At 29.8% G+C, this 26,556-nt stretch overlaps 1 protein-coding gene across 13 annotated transcripts in view; it reads right to left on the bottom strand.

Annotated features, from left to right (window-relative positions):
* The window catches only part of LOC122715671 (collagen alpha chain CG42342-like), a 235,564-nt gene that overhangs the window by 36,410 nt on the left and 172,598 nt on the right, over positions 1-26,556 (bottom strand). For 11 of the 13 annotated variants that reach the window (XR_006346875.1, XR_006346877.1, XR_006346880.1 and 8 more), the window contains 5 exons: positions 19,205-19,275; positions 17,954-17,989; positions 16,267-16,302; positions 11,159-11,230; positions 6,696-6,749 (listed from right to left, as the gene is read on the bottom strand). Coding sequence is in view for 5 of the 13 variants with exons in the window: in XM_043938042.1 (XP_043793977.1) it covers positions 6,696-6,749; positions 11,159-11,230; positions 16,267-16,302; positions 17,954-17,989; positions 19,205-19,275 (269 nt within the window). In the remaining 8 variants the exon portion in view is untranslated. The remainder of the gene's footprint in view (positions 1-6,695; positions 6,750-11,158; positions 11,231-16,266; positions 16,303-17,953; positions 17,990-19,204; positions 19,276-26,556) is intronic. The other 2 variants (XR_006346879.1, XR_006346881.1) reach the window with 2 other exon arrangements.

Genomic DNA, 26,556 nt, shown 5'->3' with positions numbered 1-26,556 from the left:
TTTTCTTATTCGTTTTACGTTATTTTCAATCGTCAGATTAATCAGAGTATAAAGATATTTGACATATCTCTGTAATTTTTATCTTTGGAGTTCTGATATTGAAAAGTATTTGATAAAATTGTTCGATATCGATGTCCTTATGGTACGGCGTTAAATATTTTTTTGGACAATCTGGAAAGATGTTTAGATTATTCTTAGTGATTTAATATAAAATAGTGATTTAACAATCAATATGGCGTCAAATATTTTTGGTAACAATTAAAGAGGCGATCTAAGAAATTTCAAGATTAATTATCGTGATTTTTGATAAATTTTTTAATAAATTGTTTCGTTTAATCGCACGTGTATTATTTTATATATATATATTAATTTAAAGATATAAATTGCAATTAATCTCTGTGAGTTATAAAATAAAATTGAAGATATATTATCGTAACATAGAATGGATTCTACAAATGTAAATGAAATTTTAATTCAAAATAGTTCTGTGAATCGTTAAATGGGAATTAGTTATAATATTTCATCTTGATCTTTCCGTGTGACGTGATCATAGCAAAGAGTTAAGTATTAATTTATAATCTCGACAGTGAAATATGATTGGGATCGAAACACTTGTAGTTAATAGTTAAACGTATGATTCTTGCAAGAAGATTATTAAGCTGCTCGTCTAGTTGAATAATGAAGTGTATACGATATATATTTTTACAAAGTGCAGACTATTAATGAGAAATACTCAAACGTGTTTGTTTTTTATCGTTAATTATATGGGAAACTTAAACTTTGAAAGAAAATTCTTTTGAAAAAAAAAAAAAATTAACTTTTCAACGAATTTTGAAAAAGAATTTTACTTTTTTTATATATAATATTTCAATATTAAATCTAAAGATTTATTTATTTATAAAAATATAAATGTCTGTAATAATGTTATTAAATAATTGAAAATTTTTTATAAGAAAAAAATATTTCTAACTTTGAAATTATATTATTTGATTAATAAAATCATGTTAGAAGTTGAAAATACATAAAGTTTTTTATTTACACATTATTATGATACAACTTAAATTATATTTTATTATGCGATTTTAAAATACTTTGCATAATCATCAATGATAGATTGAATCACTGAATATTGACGAGAAATAAAAATAGATACCATATACTTTACATAATAAGCATGACAAATAGGTAAATATAAAAGGTGTCGAAATGGATAACATTCAAGCGTGTTTGCTCATAGAAGCTAATACGCCATTCAATGTATGGAATTCAACTATCGTAAACAGAATCAAGAATGAAAATTTCCCAAGTGGATGTTAAATAATAAATATAAATTGGTTTAGGTATTCATAATCTATTTTATAAGCTATAATTAGAATATGTTTTGCAGATGAGAAATATGTATCTTTATGATGCAAGAAGAAGTATCTTAATCAAAGATAAACTACTTATCAAAACTTTATCAAAACTTATCAGAACTTTCATCTTGCACGACATGTTTCAAGGTAAATGTTGTTTGAAGTAAAGTTTGTACTAATGATTCAAGATATAAAAAGAAGAATTACCTCCAACCTATTTATCTCATTCTCTTTGAATGAAGAAGTTGATGTTTTTTTTAAACCCAACCAATTTCTCATTAATTATATTTACATATCTCTTAGAATATGATTCCAATTAATATTTTGTTTGCCAAGATAAATCAATGTGATAATTATTAATGAATTTCTACAAATAAAGGTTTTAAATCAAATGTGAAAAAAAAAATGTAAATGTGATGAAATTTAAATGAAACTAAAAAAATCAATTGATCTAATTAATACTTATTATTCCACGCACAGTTTTAAATTCTGAGAGCAATCATGCAAAAATACTAGTCAGAAATACTTATTTAGAACTCAACAGAGTGGATGCAAGTAAACTTATGTAATAAAATTTGGTAATAATTTTTAGAAAAATATTTTCATTTCCTTTTCAATACATTGAATATTGCACAAGCATCAAATGACGTTTAAAATTGTACTTTAAACAACTGTACAAATAAAAGAATAGGAAAACTAATTCTAGTATAGTGGATATGATCTATTTTAATAATTCTAACTATAGGTATAAATAGTATACATTGTTAAGAAAAAAGATTTATAATATATAATATATAATATGTATAGAATATACGTTTAACTTATAAATTTATGAAGAGAACATTTTACATTATAACTTATTTCAATGAAGTATGGACCTCTTATGTCTTCTGTCTGATATTTATCATTATCCACTTTAATTGGAAAATAAATTCCAATTACCCTGCTCGTAGGAGGTTGTTGGCAAGTAAAAACACTTTGCACGTGAGTAAGATGAAAAAATGCTTTCAGTAACCGTACACGTTCAAGGTATACATTACCGTTCATGAATATCCGGATACTTTGCTTGATTTGTGGCAACAGTGCACGAATATTAAAATTGATGACACGATGACGATCAGAAATAATATTTATGAGATCAATGTCAGGATAAATTATAAATGCAAATTATTTATCAATATAATAAAATGATATTGTTTTTTTTTTCGATATTCAATAAATTTTGATCGAGTAATTTATTAACAGCGACGATATCCCAAAAAATTGGGATCATTCGATTTTTTTTTACCACAAAATCTACAAAATAATTTAATCAATGTTGGAATGTTAAATGTTCTTGTCAAAAAATTTAAATATCGTAAATAATATATTTTAAAATCAAATGGTTATCAAAATTTAAACGATTTAAACTGTTTTTGGGCAGAATTGCATTTTAATCGCATTCAAAGAGACAATCCAAGTATACGGATATTTTTTTTTTTTTTTTTTACCTACATAGACATATGTATATACACAATATTGCAATCGTACAAAAATATATCTATTTGCATACAATTTGATACTACATTTATCTAATATGTAATAATACATAGCGAACACGTTGTAATAAATTTTCAAAAAAAAAAAAAAAAAAAANAAAAAAAAAAAAAAAAAAAAAACTTACGACTGTAATAAAATTTCTGAAACAGGAAATAATGGAACATGCAATACACGCACGTGCGCGCACTTTCGTTCATACAAGTGCGTTGTTGAATATGCGTGACATATTGGATGTAAAATGGCATGCAGAGAGAACAGGACCGTGTTTTCTTCTTTACGTCTCACGAATACCTTTTCTTATTACAATTTTTCCTCTTTTTTTTTTTCTTTTGCTATGCCACATATATATATATATATATATAAAGTGTCTCACAATGAATGACTTTACGTGAAAGAAACATTCCAAAAAGTAGTAGAATATAAAGTTAATATAAACTTCTTTTTCTATTTTTTTTTTTTTGTTCCAAGAAATTAAATTTGAAAATTCTTATACATGGACTTCACTCTTTCCAGACGGTTTTTCATCAATTTTAAAGAATATTCAAATTTAATTTTCTCTGATGAAAAATTTTTATTTTGAATTTTCGTTTTCATATGTACAATCATATTTTTTCCAGTAGTGAAATCATCGATTATAGAACACGCTATATGTATACATATTGTAATGATTTTGTAATCATAGACGGTTGCAAATTTCTTTTCTTTCTTAGTTCTTATTTATAAAACAATAACTATTAAACAATAACTAATAATTGTTATATTAATTATAAAAGAATAATGTTTATATAGTTTTTAAAATTTAAAAAATTTTAAAAATATATGTATATCATAAGATATTGCCCATTTACTTATATTTATGAGATAGAAAGTAATTAAATTTTAATTGTATTAATAATGTTAATATCAATATAACGAGTTGATTAATTTTCTGATTTTTTTAATATTATGACATTTTAATATAATGAAAACTTTACTGTTATTAATTCTCCATTATCATTTTTTAAATCTACTTTAACTCTTTCTAGATTAAACTAAAACTTTTTTCATTCATAATGAATTAAGAGTCCATTACTTCACTTATATTAATTGCTTCATGATAAAAAGAAAATTTCAAAAAATTAAAAACGATCCAATTAATAGTTCAATTTTATGTAATAGTTTGATAACAATAGCATATTTAAAATACATAATGTATTTTATTTTGTACTTATATTAAAAATTATAAATTATTATATTTTTTAATTAATTCGTACTATGAAAGAATTTTTGATTATATTTCATAGAATATGGATTTTAAAAGATATATTGTTGTATGTATTGTTTTTGTAAAAACAAAAGCTTTTATGTATTTTTCAATTGTTTTATTTTCCACATTCAGAAAATTAATAATATAAGTTTAAATTGCATTGTATTGTTCTTGAATAAATTGGAACTATTCTCAGTTGTAGGAGAAAGAACAGAAATTAAAAACCATCCTGATGTGTACACAAGCAATGCTCCATTAGCAATCTTAAATATTCACACATTTGTTACATAATTTGTAACATTTATTTAAAACAACAATTATTTAAGTTATTATAATTACAATTTTATTCGTATTATTACTTACTCTCGTTGTAATCCAGCTTGCAAATAATTTTAAATTAAATTCTCATAATAAGAGAATGCAAGATATTCAGATCACCAATTTAATTGAAGTTTTGAGCACTGGTAGATTTTACAAAAGAAAATTCATTATAAAACAGCTAATTAAACCTATCATTAAAAATTATTTTTTCACAATATTTCAAGATTACTATCAAATATATTTATTTAAATAAATTTAATAAAAATTAAGATTCTTACTTAATTTCTTGAAAAGAGGTATGAATACATTTAGTATTCTTCATATTTAATAGAAGATTAACAATAAGTTTAAATTATATACCGAAAAAAATTATTTTTTAAATTAAATATAAATATCTTAATATTTTATATTATTAATTTAAATATTTCAATATTAAAATTGATATGAATATATAATATAATCACTAGATTGCGAATTTTTTATGTAATTCATAAAAAACATTTATATATTTGTAAAATATATTTAAAAAAAATCATGCCATTAACACTCTTTTTTATTTCATCCCGATATTTCAATTAGTTGCTGTGATATAAAAACTCAAATTTTCCATAGCGTTTAAGATTGTGCGAAAATTACGAATGGGTGACACAGTGACTTACATTTTTTCTAGGAATTACGTACTATATTTTTCCAGGAATCGTGTCTGTCTGAAATTTGAGATAGGTCAGTACAAGCGAATAAGACAAAACGATAATAAACGATTAAAAATTATCTTTTCTTTACAGGACCATATCTCGGGAATCGAAAATAGTATCGAGATAAACAAACAAGTGTCTTAAAGGGGACAGTTTAACAGTTCTAATGATCGTTCATTCGTTGATTAGAAGTTAGTAGTTTCGGAATTACAGCGATTCAAAGTTTTTCTAATTTTAATAGAATATCTAAAGTTATAATATAACTTGCGATAACTCAGCGGAGAGAGATGCGAGCGAAAGATCTGAGCGAAAAGCATGGAATAAACGATTAAAAATTACTCTTTTCTTTACACGATGATATCTCAGGAACCGAAAATCGTATCGGGATAAACGAAAATGCGTTTTAAAGGGGAAAGTTTCGCGCTTCTAATGACCGTTCATTCGTTGATGGGAACTCACTATCTTCGGAGTTATAACGATTCAAAGTTTTTCTAATTTTAATATACTTTTAACGAAGCTTTAAAGTTAATTGCTCTTGCGTGTTTAAGAATGTTTTTCTCGATTTTTAACCGTCAAAAACGTTTCATTTTGAAGAAAATTTATGCAAAGTATGCAAAAATATGCATTTACATAAAAATCCGCAATCTAATAATCACTAACAATTACGGAACGAACGTGACATCGAATAAATAAATTAATAAATATTTCATTAATGAGAAACTCACATTCAAGACACTCGTGTTCAAAGTTTCACCTCATTAAAATACACGTGGCGTTTATTCAACGCATCGCCTCAACTTAATGCATCATTGAATCTTTAATCATGAATATTTCAAAAGATATCGAATACCTCTTTGCTTGTTATATACGGAGTATTTTTCTAAACAGTACATAACAGAGATCTGCAAGTGTTCATCACGTTAACAATAAAATCGGTAACTTGAACGTCTTGCACTCCTCCTGCTATCAAATTTACACGATAAAACAGAGACTGTTATCCTACACGGCCCTGAGGAAGAAGGATATAAAAGAATGAAACGATACTTGGTAACGAAGTTGTAAAATAAGAAGGTGCAAGGTAAATTGTATATCTTTCGATACAACTAACGGTCATAAAGGGAAATTTCAATACGATTTCTTATCCCTTCTCAAGGATTTTATCTTTCTATTCTCGAAACTTCCTTTATATTTTCGTTATTATATCGATTCACCAGATAAACGATTTTTTTTTTTTTACAGAAAATTTTGGAAATTTTGGAAATTTCTCTTTCATTAATTTTTACATTCTCTCTACAATTTTCTTTCTTTTTTTCTTTCTTTTTTTTTTTAATTTTTTTTTCTAAAAGAATAATACACAATATATGCATGATAAAAATACATTGAATATATTCGATTCGATATATTTGTAGAATAAAATTTATGGAATTTTCTCGGCTATTTTCCGCGTGAAAAATGCGAAATCGAATGTCTGGAGAATCGATGACAAGAAAAGGATAAGGAGAGAGGGGAGAGGGGCTCCGAAAGAGCAGGCGCACTTACTTTCAGTTGTATGATGGTCTGCGCTGAGATATTATGCCCTTGCTCCTGAAGTCCCTAGAAGTAGGTCAACACTACGGGTAAAAACCAAATCGCTACGCAGACGAAAACATAGTGGGAGAGGTTGGGTAGGGTGGGTAGTGGGGGGAGAAGAACCTAAAATGGATCTTTTCTTGGGATATATGTATATCTCGTTTCTCATTGCTCTTCCGTATCCAAGGCATGCCCAGAGATATACCTAAATACTGTAACTTAAAGTAAATACCATTACCAACCAAAAAACCAAATACGACAAAATGCGGCGGTGACAGTTCCAGGTGGAAGAATGAGCGATGCGATCGAGGCAAAGAAATGTTATAAGTTATTTTTGAATCGCGGATAGGAAAAAACTTGTTGGAGTACAATAATTTATAACTAGTTTCGAAAATCCAATTGCAAAGAATTATTGTATTTTATATTGCAAAATCAAATAACTAGATAATATGTAGTTTTGAAAACTACAAATTTGATCTTTGAAAATTTGCAGACTACAAAAAACTAACAAAAAAAGAATAAAAAGTAGTTTTAATTATCAAAAATGATATCCTGATATAATAAAATAACTTAATATATATGTAACATTTTTGTTTCTTTAAATTTTATTTAATAGCAATAATAAATAAAAAACAATGTAATTTCACATTTTACAATATTTAATCACGCTATTCTTGATGGAATCGCCTAAAACCTCGAAGAGGTATTAAAAATCTCCATCTCTGCCTATAATCTAAAAGTAAAGGGAGAGAGAGAGAGAGAGAGAGAGAGAGAGAGAGAGAGAGAGAGAGAGAGAGAGAAAAAGAAATGTCATCTCGACGTCTCCAACATTTTCCATACCGAAATACGTCAATCATTGGGAAAGGGAAACCGCAGGTTTTTCTTCCAAATAGAATGGTCGCCGTCGCACTTGAGACCAACGAGTGAACGCTACACCGAAAGCAACCGCACGAGGCAACGACTAGAAATAGGATTGCGTCTAGGAGCGAGGACAGGGAGATAGATTGGAGACGTGATGGTGGTTGGTGTATTCGTGGACACGCATGGACGATTGAGCCGTTGGGATTCGAGGACGAGGGAGAGGAGGAGAAGAAGGGAGAGAGGAAGAGAGAGAGAGAGAGAGAGTGGACGAGCAGATGGTACACCGCACACAAAGAAAGAGAGACAGACAGATAGGGGGGATGGAGGGAGAAGGAGAAGTAGCGGTGAGAAGAAAGATAAGGGTACGAGAAGCAGGAGTAGCGACGACGAGAAGAGATTTGTGAACAGCAACACGAGGCCGTGTCGCCTTCCGAAGAGGCCGGTTACCTTCAGAGCGACGATTTCCGCATAGCCAAGCGTCCCGCCGCGGAGCGTCGTCACCGACCTCTTTAACCCTAATCCCTGTGCATTGACCCGTAGGCGGAAACATGGTTTATATTGTTAATCTGTATCATCGAAGATCGATGCGTTGTTGTCGTTGTGAGAAAATAATAAGTTGTGTGTGCGTGTGTATATGTGTATACACGGTGGCGTGTGGCCCAGGCCGCCATCGAGAGTCCAAAGTTTCTTAACTTTTCGAGGTTATGGTCGATTTTTATTCGTATACTTTTACGTATACTAATCACTTGAATTTTAATGCGAATATATTTACGTGTAATAAAATTTGGATAACTGCTAGAAAGTTTCATCAAGCATATACAATTATGAAGTATATAAGATATTTTATATAAGTATATAATATAAGTATATTTATATAAGTATATAAGATATTTATTGGTAAAAACATGAGTTTGTTGGCTCATAAAATTTTCTTTTCTTTCTCATTAATAAATTATTTTAATATTTCATTTGCAAGAGAATTCTAACTTGAATTAAACTTTTGAAACTTTTAAATAAAATTATTAAAAAGTGTAATAATAGAATTGGTCGAATTGAAATTTGATTACAATTACAATTATGCAGTGAGATATTTTACTTGTTGGTAAAAATATGAATTTGTTGGCTCATAAAATTTTCTTTTCTTTCTCATTAATAAATTATTTTAATATTTCATTTGCAAAAGAATTCTAACTTGAATTAAACTTTTGAAACTTTTAAATAAAATTATTAAAAAGTGTAATAATAGAATTGGTCGAATTTGATTTCAATATGCATTCCAATTATAAAGTCTGAAGTTTTTCTTGCATTCTGTCAAAAGAATAGATTGCGAGAACAATTAATATAGATCATTCTGTGCGTAGTTATCCAATTTTTACAGTATTTTTTATCATATTTTAAGATCGTAAATGTTATTATAACTTTTGAAATTTTTATTATTTCAAAAAATTAACTGTAAAAGTTAACTAAACTATCTTTATTGTACATAGACTTATTAATTTAAAATTTATCAAAATTATAGGATAAATTAATGTATAATTTTATCTTTCAACAGATGATGAAAAAATTACTAATGATAAAATTCAGTCTGTAAAAACAAAGAGGAGTTAAAACCAACGTATTAAAAATATTTTCATCCAATAATTTTCTTAAACTATTCCTTAAAAATGAAAAGGAACTTCTCGCACGGACTCTCGATCGCAACGTGGCGAAATTATCAGCGAGAAATCGATATATCGAGTGTTGTTCGCCACTATTGAATCGAGAACCAAGCTTCGATCTCTCAAATACACATACTTCGTGTGTGCATGTACATAAATATTCGCGTTATAGGCGCAACTGCTCATCGTAATTCATGCCGTGTCTGTTTCATCAGTGGCAGCCTGTATTACATGTCCGTTAAACATTACCAAATGCTAATTATAGTTAAGAACGAAGCCGTTGTCCTCGAATCGTCGAGCTAACGAGAAACATCGAGATTCACTGTCCATGAGTTTCTACAAAAATTGCTGCTGGAAATTATCTTGATTACACGTAACACGTGTTGAACGTTGTTCCAATCAGAAAATTTCATCGAGATAATATTATTCGGCTCGTCTTAACGATTAACGATTTTGGGAATTAATTATGAAATTGTATTAAGAAAAAAGTATCTTAACTTTTTTTCAATGTTCGCTTATCTTCGTTGACTCGATTCTTTGTTTTTGAATGAGACGAGCACGTAATAACCATTTTGAAATTTTATCTTTCTTTCTTTCTTTCTTTTAAGGAAGATGAAAAAGTTTCGCTCGAGAGAAAGAAAATTATAAATACTCATTTTATAAAGTTATAATTTTGATGATTCTTTTTTGTAAATTCGAAAATTACTACTACGTTTCTTATAATTTTATGCATGAATTTTGACAATTGATTAAAGAAATTACCAAGCTTGAAAAATTTTTTAATTTTAACTTTTTGATTAAAAAGTTCTTTTGCCACTCTTTTCTATGGAATAAAATTCTATTTTACTAAAAATTAAGATAACAAATGATTAACAACGATATAAAATATCATAAAAATTAATATTTTCCAATTGGAACGTTTTTCTTTTAGTACATATATATATATATATATATATCACGAGGTGTGTAAATAAAAATACATTCTCTCTCGAGGAAAATACATCGTTTATCCTTCGTGTCATTTTGCTCCACGTTTCCTTTCACGTCTCTATTATTTTTCTCTCATCCATCCATTCTGTTGCTGATGTACAGAATTCGACGAGATTGGTTTCTGAAGGATGGCAAACGTATAGATCGAAAGAGAAACGATATACTTTCGCGTGTTGCACGCGAGTACAGTTAGTAGAACTAAAGTGTTCGAATGGTATGGTAGAAATCTATTCACCGTGTAATAAACGTATACGCATAACATTATCGATTTATCGAAACAAATTGCACTTGTATATATAAAATAATTCTTCTCTGATTACGTTTCCAAATTTCTCAATTCAAAGTCGTCATCTCTGTTTTTACTTGATTCGATACACTACGTTCTGTATACATTCAAACGTACGTAAACTTCAAGGAAAATTCAATACACGTGAACGTCTATAATACAAAATTTTTCAAAACTAACTAATATATCAATTTTAATTAATCGTAAATATTTAGTTCTATATGTGTATATATTACTCATTTCACAATTCAAAATTTACAGTTTATTATTAATACAAAAAAGACTGTATTTTTTAATCTCGATAATCTAAAATCATAATTTTTTATAAGAATCATAATCACAATTATTATAACGCGTAAAAACAATATTTGATAATTATAATTTACCTTTCTTTGACTTTCACGTGACAACTATAATTACACAGCACTTAATCACGATAAATTCCCTCTCCACACGTTTCGATCCCCAACGTACACCATATCGCAAGTACAATTTGTCTCGACAAAATGGCGAAATCCATCGACGAGTAATTTCCTACCACGACGTTCGAATACTTTTATTTCACGTTGCTGCACATCGTTCACCAAACTGATTAAACTGCGCCCTGTCTCCTTCTCTAGATAACGTTAGCTAGATACCTTTACTGCGGAAAAGACATCGAAACCAGGACTGCCAAGCTCTCCTTTCTGCCCTTTCTCTCCCGGTCGCCCCTGCAAAAAGAAAACGAAAATACACCGTTGTATTTGGATGGAAAAAAAAAAATAATAATAATCGAGAAGAAAACGCTATTATGTCGAAAATATATATATATATATTCGGCTTCGAAATTTTAGCTGGTTCAATTTTATACACGCGTGAAAACACACTCGACCGATGTTTCTTCGACGTGTCGCCGCAGTTGTGTTTCGAGTTGGTGTTTCGAATTTTACGCTTCCTTCCTTCTTGTTTTTCTTTCGAATATTGTACAGTCTGACCGGGTTTTCGTGCTTTCGCGTTCCTCCTTTGTAAAACAGCGAGTTTTTAACTCGCTCTCGGATATCGTAAGAGCAGTTTTGTTTGAATAAAACGTGAAAATAAAAAAAGTTGTGAAATAGGAAAGTAGAGTTTATATTTGTGGATTGTGTAATTTGAAAGTTACATATCTATGCTATTATTATTGGTATTATTTTTGCTATATACGAGCAAAGAAAATAAATTTAATTTTTAAAATAAATCACGTGATATCACGTAACTTAAAAAAAAAATATTTAATTTTTTAAAGTATCATTTTTTATTTATTAATTACGATTCTATGTTTTATATATTTTGTATATTGTATATTAATCCTGTTACAATTTTTTTTAACAAGCAAATAGCCTTTTACAAATAAATTCAAACGAAAAATATTTATTTATTTGTCTCGCATTTTATGCTTCTCTTGTATCATAGCAGCATTCAGGAAGTTTAATTTTATCATTTAATAGTGGTATCAAATAGTGGTATCATTTTTTGAGAAAACAATGCGATACGTGTAATCCAAATAACTTCGATATTTTTTCATGCTCTGGTTTGCAATATATTTACATATAAATTTGACGCGCAAAGCTTGTCGCATGAAAGGGATTAATTATAAGACTTTCATTTGATTCTTTTTAATAATAATAATAAAAAAAAGAGAGAAATAAATAACTTGAAATTTGAATTATAATAGGATAATTTTAGGAAACGAATTATATAGATTCAAATTAGAGAAACGTGTATATGTCATAATAATTTTTCCAAAATTTTTCCAAAATTGTTGCATAGTTTCCAAAAATCATGTTATTTATTAATTCAATAAAACAATTCAAACAATTTAGAAATATTGAATTAAAATTCATACAAATTTCATGAAAGATTCAAAAAAGAAAAGAATCAAAATTACATGATTCTAGATTTTGAATGATTTTTTAAATTTTAATCATTTCTTTCATTTTAAAACTTATTCTCAAACATATCTTTTATTTTTTAATTCTTATTTTTTTATTACATCATCAATTATCAACATTTCTAATATATATTGCAAATTTCAAATTTTTTTATTTTAAAATTATTCGTAAACGATAAGATTTGCAATTTTATTAAAAAATTAATTATTCAGATTTTGAACAGTTTAAACGAACTATTTAAAGACACCATTTCTCTCGTTGTTATGATGAGTAACAAAAATATGAATATTCCTCTCTACGTTCGTTTCATTCCACTCTAAATATATTTCAGCATCGAATATTAAGATTACAGAAGTTAAGTTTCCAGGCGTTGCTCGCAATGGAAACTTCTAATAATATTAACCCAATATTTTATGGTTTCTTCAAACAATTGCTTCGTATTCCACATTTGAAAGAATCGATCGACTGTCTAAGACCTGGTGCACATGAGCGATTATATGTCGCGTCGTATATCCTTCCTTGTTTTTCGAATTGAAAACGAAGAAGACAAATGCCCCTAATGAATAAGAACGAATGAGAATTATTTTAAATTGGATTAAGATAAATTACTCTATTATTCCATTATTCATTCTCAAATTAATCATCTAGTTAATACCAGAATAAAAATATAGAAAAGAATCATTTAATTATTCACTAAAAGTCTAAAAAAAAATTTCAAATATTTTTCAGAATTTTTTTTTTTCTTTTAATATTGTCGAATATCTCTTTCGAGGACTCGAGTTCACCAACTCTACTTATTCCACAATCACTTCACGTACTCTCTTACTCTCGTTCCACTCTCAAATATCAAATATTCGTAAATCGTTGCGAAACAACGTCAACATTAACATCAATCCAACGTTCTCAAGTGTTTAAGAAAAATTTCAACGGGACGAATTCACAAATTACGTTTCAATACAAAAAGAGAGCGAAGAGAGAAAAAAAAGATTGCAACAAGATTGAATACAATAAAGCCCCCTAAGACCCCTCCCTCGATATATTGGAAAAAGAGTTTAAGCGTCGAACAGGGTTAAGAAAACTTTTCAATCCCCCGGTTCGAGCGAATTTTTGACGCCTCGTCCAGTGTATCGGCTATCTTCCTAGCCACACACACACACACACACACACACACACACACACACACACACACACACACACACACACACACACACACACACACACACACACACACACACACAAAAGAGACTCGAATCGACTCGTCAGATCGATCGAAATTCTTTCAAACCAGAAAACCGCGCCACCATCAGGACAGAACAAATATCGCGCGATATTTGCAATGCACTCGTATCACCCGCCCTCCGCCCTCCACCCTCGTTTTTCTCTTCCCCATCCCGTCCCATCTCGTCTCAACGCTTACCTAGCGCGCGCACACGCACGCCCAACCACAATTCCCCGTTTCTCCGGCTTTCCCCCCTCCCCCCTCCTCCCCGCGACGAAATGCACGCGCGTAACACGTGATCTCCCCGTACCCGAATCATACCTTCCAAGTATTTACAATTAAAGCGGAATTCGGCGTTCGCGCATGCGCGTCACGTATGAACCTCACGTTTGAAGAAACAACGATGTTATATACCGCCGGTGTATTTGTATTCCCGATACGTGACCTTTTATCTCCGTTCGAGAAGAGAGCAGTTTCCGCGGAATTTCTTTCTCCGTTTTTCGAACTTTTTTTCAAGCGGTAAATTTTTGGATATAATATATATAAACAGGGTGGAATAGGATGTTGTAAAATTTGACGAGGCGATTCGAACGATTTAAAATTTTAAAAAGGAACGTTGAGTTTGAAATTTGAAATTTTTTTTTTTCTTTTCAGTATTTGGAATATTAATTATAATTCGATAATATTTAATATTTATGGACGCTTTAAATTATTGTATAGATTTTAAAATTTTATCTCTATGAAAAGAGAAAGAGAAAAGTAGAAAAGTTTGAGAGAGTATCTTAATTCAGAAATCGGAATTATTGGTATTTATTCTACGTGGTCATCCATATTAATATATTCGCGAATAATAAGCGAATAAGAGTGAATTTTTCTCCTGCTCACGTTCCACGTATCAAATCGATTATTTGTTTTTTTTTTTTTTTTTTTTTTTTTTATTTCATCGCGATCAATTTAACACGTGACACGTTTCTGTAACATCGTATCTGTAATGGTAAGCGAATAACATCGTTCCTTGTTTTTCTTGCATTTAATTATCACGCGTAAATTCGTTCTTCGAGTCGAATTTCAATTTTTGTTGATCAATCGTGATATTTGAAAAATCTCGAAATAATTTATACAATAGTAGAGATTGAAAATAAGTTTTTAATTGTAATGAAAAATATAATGTTGAATTTAATATAATTTAATATGATTTGTTTATGAGGCATAAAAATATATATGCAATGGATATGTAACTTTCGATCACGTGGTTATATTATCAAAAATTAAAATATTTAAAAGATTAATGCGAAAAAAAATATTCATTCATATTTATGCAATATTCAAACATTAATATTTTCACGAGTGCAATAAATTAATTGGAAAATAAATAAATAGAGTTCATTTCATTTTTGAAATATCATAACGTGTAATTTACTTTAGATATTTTATACATTTTTGCATACCATACATGGTTTCATACATATTTAACATTTAAATTTTCCATAAATGCATAAACATCTGCAACCAGCCAATAATATTTAAATTTTTCCCTTTACCCGAATCTTTGTGTGAATTTTATCTTTCTTTTGTATTTATTATTTGTATTTATTATTTGTATTTATTATAGCATCCTATTATTTATAACAGATATAAAAAATGTTGATTTCAAAATAAATACAAAAATTGCTAATTTCGGTTGAAATTTATTCATCAATATTATAACCAATTGAAATTGCACACATTACCCACCAAACCTCAAATATATATCATTTATGATCTGTAATTATCATTCAAATTCTATTTGTTCTATTTTTTAATAAAAATACACTTCTTCTTCAAAATTTCTAAAAATTGTTACGAATATTTTTAAATATTAAAAAATTTGCCAAATTTTTTTCACTTGATTTTAACTTTGACTTTTTTTTTTTGACTAATTTTGACTTTTGAAATAATTGCATTTATTCATCTATCAACCTATCAAATCCATATCGAACGGTAAACAATGCGATTCAATGCAATTATATTCTGTTACAACGTATGATTAACGCGTTACTCTTCCTACTTCCAATTATTGGCCATTAACGTCTCTTAGTTTAACCAGCGATAACACTCCACTTTCCAGGGATATAATATTACCTTGTGTAATTGTGAATCCAGAGGATATTCGAAGATGATATATAGTGAGGCAACTCTTAACATTTGGATACTGTAATTTTCTTCGTAAGGGATGAAACATTCATCTTGTATATTTGTATTATATATTATTATTATTATATGATGGATAAAAGTATAAAAATATTTTTTGATTGTTTTATAGTTAGCACTCTGTATATTAATTCAATATTTTGATATCAATTCGTGATAATCATTACAAACATTTATCAACTAATATTAATATCGATAAAATAATAATTACAGATTTTGATTGTTTGCCATATCGTCAGATTTCATTGCATACCAATTGATTTTAATATCAGTCGATTAATTAATTAATTTCAATATCAATAATTTAAACATGATACATTATTGAAAGCATTAATGAAATATATATATATATATATTACATCTCTGCTTTATAGAAATAATTTTTTTGGAAAATTTATATTAAAATAGATAGGTTTGTGCGTGCACTTACCGGCTCACCTTTTGGTCCATCTAACCCAATAGGTCCCTGAAAGAACACGCTGGTAAGTTTGAATAATAGAAAAAGGGGGGAAGAGAAAGGTGTGAAAAAAAAAATCAAAAGGCCGTGGCGAACAGCCTTTGAAAAAAAAAATAAAAATAAAAATAAAAATAAAATAAAATAAAATCATTCCTTGCGATATGATGTGACGTACGTATGCGAGCATACGATAGATAGAGGCCTTGTCTTGTGTGTTCTAGCACATCAAAATGCTTTCAGATGTGACGTTTACGAAAGAAACGATAAAAAGAACGATTGAAGAATGTGAAAATATATATTTTTGTTTCTTTCAAATTTTTCTTTCCATCTATTTTCTATTTGAAAAATACACATGGAAAGAGTTAATTCAATACAATTAGGCTGTTACGTTTTAAATATAAAATTTCAAAAATTGTAATCCCAATTAGAAAAATTACTCGATAATGTAAGAAGTTGAGTAGAAGAAATTTATTGAAAGTCATAAAGTACAATCAAAATAAACTATAAAATAGAATGTTTATGTAAAATATATCTTTTTAAATATATCTTTTTATATATTATATAATTTATTATTAATTATATATATTTGTTTTTATTAAAAAATACGAGTAATAATATTTTTTCACAAATCGAATCACTTTTCACATTCCCCTCTTTACAATCCCATTTCGTATCCATCGATCCACGACCGATTGTCACTTTTTTTGTTTTTCCTTCAAAATATCAAACCGATATTCCAAAGATCGCTTGCATTCGTATTTTTTTTTTTTTTTTTTTAATTTGTTTTAAAACAAATCACTATTTTTCCCCAATCATCTTTTTCCTTCCCTCCCCCTCCTCCTCCCCCCTTCTTTATCCACGCAAAATTTTTACCACTCGTTCGACGGTTTTACACAACGAAACATCATATCTGAAAGCATATGTCGAGCTTCGATTTGACAATCGATATATATATATATGTATATATATATATATACATATATGTATATTATATATATACATACATAGCCATAAATCTGACGCTGTGGAGGAAAGTGTAAAAAAAAAGGATACTGCCAAAAAATCCAAGGGGAGAAAAAAAAAGCGCAAATTGTACAAACGAAGAAGGAAATACAATATGACAAAGTGGGCGTGTGGAAAAAGAGAAACATCGAAAAAAATAAAAGGAGAACGAGATAAAAAAAAAAAGAAAAAAAAACAGACTACGTGAGATGGAAAAAAATGTCATAGTTTCGACATATTCGAATATTTCTTCTCGCTCTGTATTTTAAAATTAAACATAAACATCGATATATCGATAATAAAATAATTTATAAAACTTTATTTACAATATAACATCTTATTTACAATATAACATCGTCCAAATTTCAAATATTCGAATATTTTATCACAACACTGATCAAATCCTTGTTAATAAATATCTTGACACATTAATATATATATATATATATAAAATCATTGTTAACACAAAAAACATGATTTAGCCGTCGTTTACGTGCACGCGTGAAAACAACATGACGAATGGAGTGATGTATACAAAAGGCGATGTGAAAGAGAGAGAGAGAGAGAAAGAGAGAGGAGATAAAACGAAAAAAATAAAAAAGCGGACAGATAATAATAAAGTGACAGAAGAATGGAAAGAAAATAAAAAATAATATACCGGAAAACCGTTCTTGCCCGGCGTCCCGGCCACACCCTGTAAGAAGGGGTATAAAAAATTAAAAACTCGTTCATAAGGGGGCAAGGGTTAAAAAAAAGTGTTCTCGCGGTTTCTTCATGCAAAAGCAAATTTATATCGGCCGCAGCCGATTGTGACGTCGCGCGTCACGTGACGACGATTCTCGTGTCGTTGCGGTTAAAAAGATCCGGTTAAAATACACAGCTACACCCGATAATTATTCCAACCAATTAGATATCATCTCAAGTGGCGGTTAAACGGCACACACGGGGTACGCACCTCAGTTATCGAAACTTGGCTAGATCACAGGGTCAAACCTCCTCCTCCCCCACCCCCTACCCCCCAGATGACAGAGACCGGTCTTTTCGTTCGACGATCAATAAACTTCATCCACGCACCGATGAAAAGCGACACTTTTTGTCAGAGATTTCGTTTCGACCTGTGTTTGTCACTGGGTCGGAAAAACAAAAAGCCTCGATTATTATTATTCGTTAATGAAAATTTTTGGTTCCTTTTTTTTTTTTTTAATCTCTCGAAGAGAGAAGAGAGATACGCGACACTTTTAAAGTATCGAGATCTATAGGATGAAGAAAATTGTAGCTTGAAAAAATTGTGAAATTATTATTTTTCGAGTATAAATTATATTATTTCATTATCTTTATTTTCTTCATTTTTGGAAATGAAACGTGTGTTAAAAATCGTATAAAATAGCGATTTAATGGCATAAAATATATATGAGCATATACTGTATCGAAATAATTAATTATCCGTTCCAAAAAAGTTAAATATATTATTGATTGAAACCGACAAGTAAAATAAATTTTCATATTCTGAGCTACTTAAAAAAAATAATATTCTTATAAATTATGAATTTTGAACTAGAAAGAAATTTGGAAGATTTGAAAAGTGATCACACACAATTTTCAATTTTTGTTCTTTCATTAACATCCAATGTTCATTGAAGTTAATCGCCTTTTTCGAACGTGATTCGATAAAAAGTAAACCCAGGTACATACCCTGTGTTACCGACAGTTAAATACGAATTCCTGTATTCTACCATATACGTATCGTTAGCAAAAACTACACACCATGCATCGAACTACTATGAAAAAAAAACAAAAAAAAAAAACAAAAAAAAACAAAAAAAACACGCACGTGCCAGCACGACGGGGTGCACTACAGGATCGAGGGAGCAAAGGGGTGGTAACGAAACGGAGGAACGGATCTACTCACCTGCGGGCCTGGTTCCCCAGGGTCGCCCTTTTTCCCTTTTTTCCCTCGTTTTCCAGGCTCACCGGGAGGACCTACAACCAGGAACAAACAATAAATCGATACTTTGAACGCACTTGAACGAAAAAAGCAGGGCGAGGACAGAGAGAAGGGTGGAAATGAGTTTTCGGCGCTGGGAGCGAAACACGCGAGTGGCTCTGAGATAGATGGTGGTAACGAAGGTTACGCATAGTGATGGGATCAATTTGTATTTGGGATCAATCTGAATCCAAAGTCCAAAACATTTGTTTCGGTATTTTAAACTTAGACAAATCATTTGGTTTTTAAAAAATATCTATACATTTTGAAATTTGGAAGTTTTCAATTAAATCCAAAATCCAAAAGACTCGTTTCATTCAATATTTTAAACGTAGACGATTATAAGACAATTAATAAGTCATTTGGTTTTTGAAAAATATCTATACATTTTGAAATTTGGAAGTTTTCAATTGAATCCAAAATCCAAAAGACTCGTTTTATTCAGTATTTTAAATTTAGACGATTATAAGACAGTTAATAAGTCATTTGGTTTTTGAAAAATATCTATACATTTTGAAATTTGGAAGTTTTCAATTAAATCCAAAATCCAAAAGACTCGTTTCATTCAATATTTTAAACTTAGACGATTATAAGACAGTTAATAAGTTATTTGATTTTTGAAAAATATTTATATATTTTAAAATTTGAAAATTTTTATTCTATTTAATTTTACTTGGTAAAAAAATGTAATTGTATATTTTAACATCAGAAATTCGAAAATTTCTGAAAAATCCATTAAGAATAATCATTTCTTCCAAAAAGTTAAATATATGTATATATTTTGGTGTTGAAATTTGGAAATTTTTAGAGAGTTAAGTAATAATTGTATATTGTTATATTTGGCACTAGAGAATTCATTAAGCTTAATTATTTAGCTTTTTATTTAATTATGTATAAAATTCACAAGTTTTCAGAAATGGAATTGATTATATAGAGAGTTAATGTATTTATGGAATATATTTGGAAATTTTAAAAACTAATGAAAAATTTGGTTGAAATTTATTTATTAAAATATAATACAACACTAAAATATAATAAACGCTTCATTTATCACAGATTTCAATTAATTCATAACTTAATAAATTTATTTTATTTTGGCTTCTACAATTGACTTCTAATAATGTATATAAGTTTCATATATTTTAGTGCTAAAATTCAAAAATTTTCAAATTCAAAAAATGGAATTGATTGATTTACCTTTTCTATGTACATGGTTTATAATAATGGTTATAATAATGGTTTATAATAATGCTTACTAATTTTAATTGTATATAATTGCTATATAATTTGTATAAGTATTGTATAAGTATGTCATAAGTATATAATTTGATATAGTCATAGACTATTTACAAATTTAAAAAGTCTACTTAAATCCTTTGATATATTAAAATATATTCAACGTTTTTATAAATAGTAATTGAATGAAATAGTAATGAAACTTGGAAAAATTAACATTTCATTGAAATTTTACAAAATTTAATACACTTGACAAATTCTTCTATATTTTTTTCCTATATTATTTTATTTCCAAAAAAAAAAAAGAATAATAATTATTTCATAAGATAGATAATTTAATCATCTCCTAATTTACTATTATATTAATCATAAAAATTACAGCATTGAAAAACAATCTACAAATATTGATTTCAAACAAACTCACTGCTCGCATATTTTTATCTTATTATTATATTTATCTCACTCGAAATTGTTTATTTTCTTAAACACATCCACTTTCGAAAAAGAAATCAGAATCTCAATGTTCAAAAGTATACTCACGATTTGCTCACTCCCATCGCTAGTGGCGCACGCAAGAAAAAAAGGGGGACGCAAAAGAAAAGAAAAGAAAAAAAAAAAAATTCTGGATCGAAATTGAAAACAAAGTTACTCCCCTCTCTCCCCCACTTAAGGATATTTTCGAAAATTTCTCGTCCACCGTTACGTAACGCGAAAAAAATCAATCGATCCTGAGGCTACCTCGCAATTTTGAGCAACGTTTTAGCTCTGTGTCGTTGCGTCTGTCGTGTAATAAGATTTCGTGTAACCACATTTCCCGTGTAAAGCGTTCCATAATGCGTGATTCTGTGCGCTGTAGCAGGAGAGAAATCGTTTTTCCCAACGCTCGTAGAGATTTCAATCGTTTTTCTATTTTCTCACGGAAATCGTTTTTCTTTTCGATATTTTTCTGCCCCGTGTTTTTCGTGCCGATTTCGTTTTTTCTTTTTTTTTTTTTTTTTTTTTTTTTTTTTTTTTTTTTTTTGAGGGCACGATTTTTCCTTCCCGTCGCTTTTTTCCAGAAATAATGACGGTTATCTTTATTATCTTTATAACGACGTTCTCAAAGAATGAGAATAGGGTCAAGTCTTTTAAACGTGTTGATTGTTTTGTTATTTTTATTATTATTATTTTTTCAGCATCCACAAAAATAACAATAAAAATAAATTCTCATATTTATCAAATTGAATTTAATTTATTACAGTAATAGTAGTTTTATAATTTTTATAATTAAAATATTCTTATTAATTTCTTTTTTTTTTTTTAATAATTTATAACCCGTTTCCTTCAAAAAAATCTGAAAATAACGATTATTCATTCAGAAAATATTTCAATCCTTCGATTCCATATACGTATTCCGTATATTGAAAAGAAATAAAGGAATAACGTGATATAAACCGATAAAATCGTGAATAATCCTATCACATCATAAAAATAATAAAAGATCAAGAGGGTTGAAGAATTAGTAGTAAAAAAATATATTGTGCTCAAGTGTGGATCACAATATATTTTTCAAAAAAGATTATTGCAAGAATTTCACGGTTGAAAAAAGAAAAATCTAAAAAAGAATCTATCATTTAAATTTGCTCAAAGATCTAATCTCGTAGATGGTATATATATATATATAGGCCACGATCAAAGTTTATCTCTGGGCCAGGAAATATTAGCCAAGTTTTTTTCCGCCCGTCACAACCCCGTCCGAGAATTGTTTTCAAGTTTTTCCCTCAATATCTGCCGATATCGACCCTCCCAACTTTCCTTGTTAGCACGTTTCTTATTTCATCTTTGCCCCTCCCCCCCCCCCGTCCCCTTCCCCCCTCTCGTCAGCTGGCGAGGAGATTTATATTCGTGTCCCGGATTGTAAAAAAAGAAAAAAAAGTTCACGAGAAAGTTTCTGGTTCACGCCCGGCTAATATCGTCCATTCGAACCTCTTCCCCCTCTATTTTCCTCCTCTTTTTTACCTATCCTTAGCTTTGATCTTCTCGTGCTAATCATAAAACGAAAATATATTTCGAAATAATTCGTGTGAATTTAGAGGAAGCATAATTTTTTGGACGAAAAAGAAAGGGATCGAATCTTGGAATTTAATGGTAAGAAAGAAATTAATCTTCTCGTTCTCTCTTCCTCGTGCCACTAATCATAGGATAAAACGAAAATATATTTCGAAATAATTCGTGTGAATTCAGAGGAAGCATATTTTTTGGGCGAAAAAGAAAGGAATCGAGTCTTCGAATTTAATGGTAAGAAATTAATGTCAGGCAACATTTTTAATATAATAAATATTGTGATATAACATTTAATTAAGAAAATTTTATTACTCTCACTGCATCTGTCTACTAAATCTGTAACTAAATTCTTACGTGTTGCAATAAACGTAATAAACAGTATGTAGACTTTCGACAGAAATAGTTATTGAAATATGTTTTATCAATAAATTTCGTATTAAAAAATGTTCGACTGAAAAAAAAGACGATAAAAGTAATTTCACGAGATATAAAAGTAATTTCGACGAAACTTTGATTCTTCTTCGTGTGATTTAAGATATGTTTATAAAATTCTCTTAATAATATTGGTTCATCTGTACAGCAACAAAATCTGAATCCCTGTTAATATATACGCATCATAACTAACTACGTTGTGTTCCCTTCATTCAAATTTATCTTCACCAGCTGTTCATCTCGTTTTTACACCATCGTCACCTTCCAACTTTCAACCGTTTCCTCCTTTCAACCTCGAACAAAAACAAAACACGGAGAAAGAGTAAAAAAAAAACAAGAAAAACAAGAGGCCATAAAAAGAAAGAAAGAAAACTGTAACGTAGACGTTACACGGTACATCCGCTCATCACAGGATTATTATCGACGACAGAAGAGGAGAAAGAGAAAGAGAGAGAGAGAGAGAGAGTAATGAAGACATCTGTTGATACTCTTTCTCTCTCTCTCTCTCTCTCTCTGCTATTACGAAGAGGAAAAAATAAGGGGAAGGGGTGATGAGAAGACGACAGCGACTTTAAAGCGGCAAATGGCAGTCAAGATGAAACAAGGACAAAAGGATAAGAAGCAAACCTCCGACATGGATGATACAACCGCAAGAATCTCTTGCGATCGATCGTTCTACTCGTGGAGAAACTAAATAAAAGTAAAGTAAACTAGAAGTCGAATGAGGATAAAGAGGGAGAGAGAGAGAGAAAGAAAGACAGAGAGAGAGAGAGAGAGAAAGAGAGAGAAAAAGATATGGTATAGCGAGGATATCTCTTTTCGCCTATATATTCCATTTCGCCTCGTTGTTACCATTACTTTTCACAACCGTTTCTCTCTCGTCTCTCGTTGGCTCACGGATGTAACTAGAAGTTTTCTTCTTCTCAGAGTTCTCGTCAAACCGCAAATGACGAGCACAACCACAGAGAGTGTGTACTCGAGGAATTCCGGCGAGTAACGAGGAAAGTTGTACCGGAAAAGAGGAGGAACACTTCTTGACTTAACATTACTTGTTGGTTTCTTGATCGCTCTCTCTCCTTTCTGCGCGCACACATACAAGACGTTAATATATTCGTGAGACAGATTTGATGAGAGTCGAAACAAAAGTTGGACGTACAGAAACGAGACTTATTCATTAGAGAAAATTTCTAAAAGTATTCCTATTGCGTGTTATCTCATTTTATGAAGAAACTGTATTGGCAATAGTAATTGAATCGAATTGCGTATTATAATTTTCATGCATCAACGTCAAGAAACGTCAAGTATATAATCTATCTTATCAAGAAATCATATTATTTCTCTTCTATATAACAGAAATAGAGAGATACGAAAGAAAGAAAGTTTCGTTACAAGTTTTCGAAACGAGTTTTTTTTTCCATGGAACGAGAGCCGTTGGCAATAGTTTTTGCCAAACTTTTTAGTACTCGAGAACGGCGCTAGAGGTCAACAGCTGCACAGAAAATAGATATAATATCTGCAATCCATAATTATTATTATAAAGTGGACAAGTAAAAACACATCTCCCGTTCGATCATTACAATTAACCAGATACTCAAGTTGCGCAAATCAATATTTACATTTATTATTTCCAATTTTTTAATTGTATCGTGTTCAATGGATGAACATAAAGAGGACGAAGACGGATCTCGAAGCGGAGCGTAATGGTATCCATCGTTGGCGCCTAAGGGGTCGGCTGGAAGGAAACATCAAGGAACAAGAGACAGACGTGGAAAGGCGTATGAGAAGGAAGGAAAAGGCCTCGGTCTAGACGCGACGAAAATACTCGTCCCTAGCCGAGGTGCGCGATAAAACTGGCGCTTTTCACCTCGGTTACGCTCGTCTGGAACGGTTGTTCCCGCAGGAATCGTTCCCAGGGTAGGGGAGCCCCCTCCCCTCCCTCCTCGTAAGAACGAGATTAACGCGTCGCTTTGGCACCGTACCAAGGGCAAGGGACTCTCGGTCAACTTAACGACACTTCGTTTTCGCTTACAGAATAGCTTCAGGCGGATGGAAAATGAGCGAAACGATACAAAGGGGCCTCCAACTGTTCGCCAGGATCCCGTTCTCGGGATGAGATTGATCGTTACTTACTTTAGCTCGGCTCAAATTGCTTCTTTGGGGATCGTCGTCCGTTGGATCGTGATGGATCCGTTGGATTAGACGCTCGTGGATGGACCGGGCTTTTACTTTGATTTCCGTTATAATGATTTGTTTGTGAAAAAGAGTGAGAGAGAGAGAGAAGGGGGGGGGGGAGATAGATTTAGAAGGGAGAGATGGATTTAGAAATTTAGGGGACGTGTTCAAGACGCTCGAGGGGAATTTTTTGACGACACTTTGACGACGATTCGGCCGTAAGATTTTTGCTTTCATCCTAGATGCGTTTCATCCAAAATGGATGACAAGTGGACGAAATAGAGTGTATACAAGTTTCTTAGTTTTGATGAATAGGATGGGTGATTCACGGTGAAGCGGTAGTAATGGGTCTGAACTTATCTGAAAACAAGTGAACAAGTAACAGTTTTGTTATATCGAGATAATAAGAATGATTTTTAAAATGAATATTTTTAATGGATTTGATGATACACTCTTATAAAGACATCTTGTAAATTAAAATAGTTTTTTAATTAATATCGTATAAAAATGTATTAATAAATTTTAATAATTTTTGAATGTTTGTAAATATCGCAATTTTAATATTTTAATATTATGATACGAAGAAAAACAGTTTTCTCCTCATTCCATTCGAAACGACAGTACTTCTTAGCGCAAAATGGTAATCGAGTATTTAAGCCAGATGATCCGATTTCGCAGAATTGAGATTCCACCATAGTGTATTCCGTAATTCTATCGACTATTCGCTGAGATAGAATAGAAATGTATATTTGATCGAGATCGAAAATTAATTTCGAAAATATTATAATCTTGTTCTAATTATATTTGAGAGATCAATCATGGTAGAAATGAATAAATGAAAACTTGAAAGTTTTTTTTTTTTAACTTTTTTTTTCTTCATTCCAAGAGAGAGATTGTCTTGTGTCAAATTTCATATTGGAAATATTGTTATATTAATTATTAAAATTTTTTTGAGTTGTGAAATCGAGTTGAAAGTATCATGAAACTTTTACAAATTGTGTGAGGATAATTAATATATTCGATGTCAAAAGATCTGTAAATATACTTGATTCGAAATACTATAGTTATCTCTGTGAATTTAGAAATTTATGATTTTAAAATTGGTCGTGGAATATTTTTTTTTAGTAAAATTATTCGTATTATTACGACGAAAGAATAGTTGGAAAGATTTAAACGACAAACATGCTCATATTTCATGTTTGCTTCAAAATTGTCCCAGAATTATAATTTTTCATTGCACAAATTAATAGATTAACGTATTTTTTTTGTTCAAATAATTGCATCTCTACTTGCGTAAATTTATTAAATATTATAAATTGTACATCTATATCATTTTTTTTTAAATTTTATAATATGAAATTGTAATATTTAAAATTTTTTAATAACGATGCTCG

Source organism: Apis laboriosa, unplaced genomic scaffold (genome assembly GCF_014066325.1).
Source record: "Apis laboriosa isolate Shangri-la unplaced genomic scaffold, ASM1406632v1 scaffold39_cov144, whole genome shotgun sequence".
NCBI classification, from domain to species: Eukaryota; Metazoa; Arthropoda; class Insecta; order Hymenoptera; family Apidae; genus Apis; species Apis laboriosa.
The sequence above is the reverse complement of the archived record's forward strand: the minus strand, read 5'-3'. Positions and strand labels throughout refer to the sequence as shown.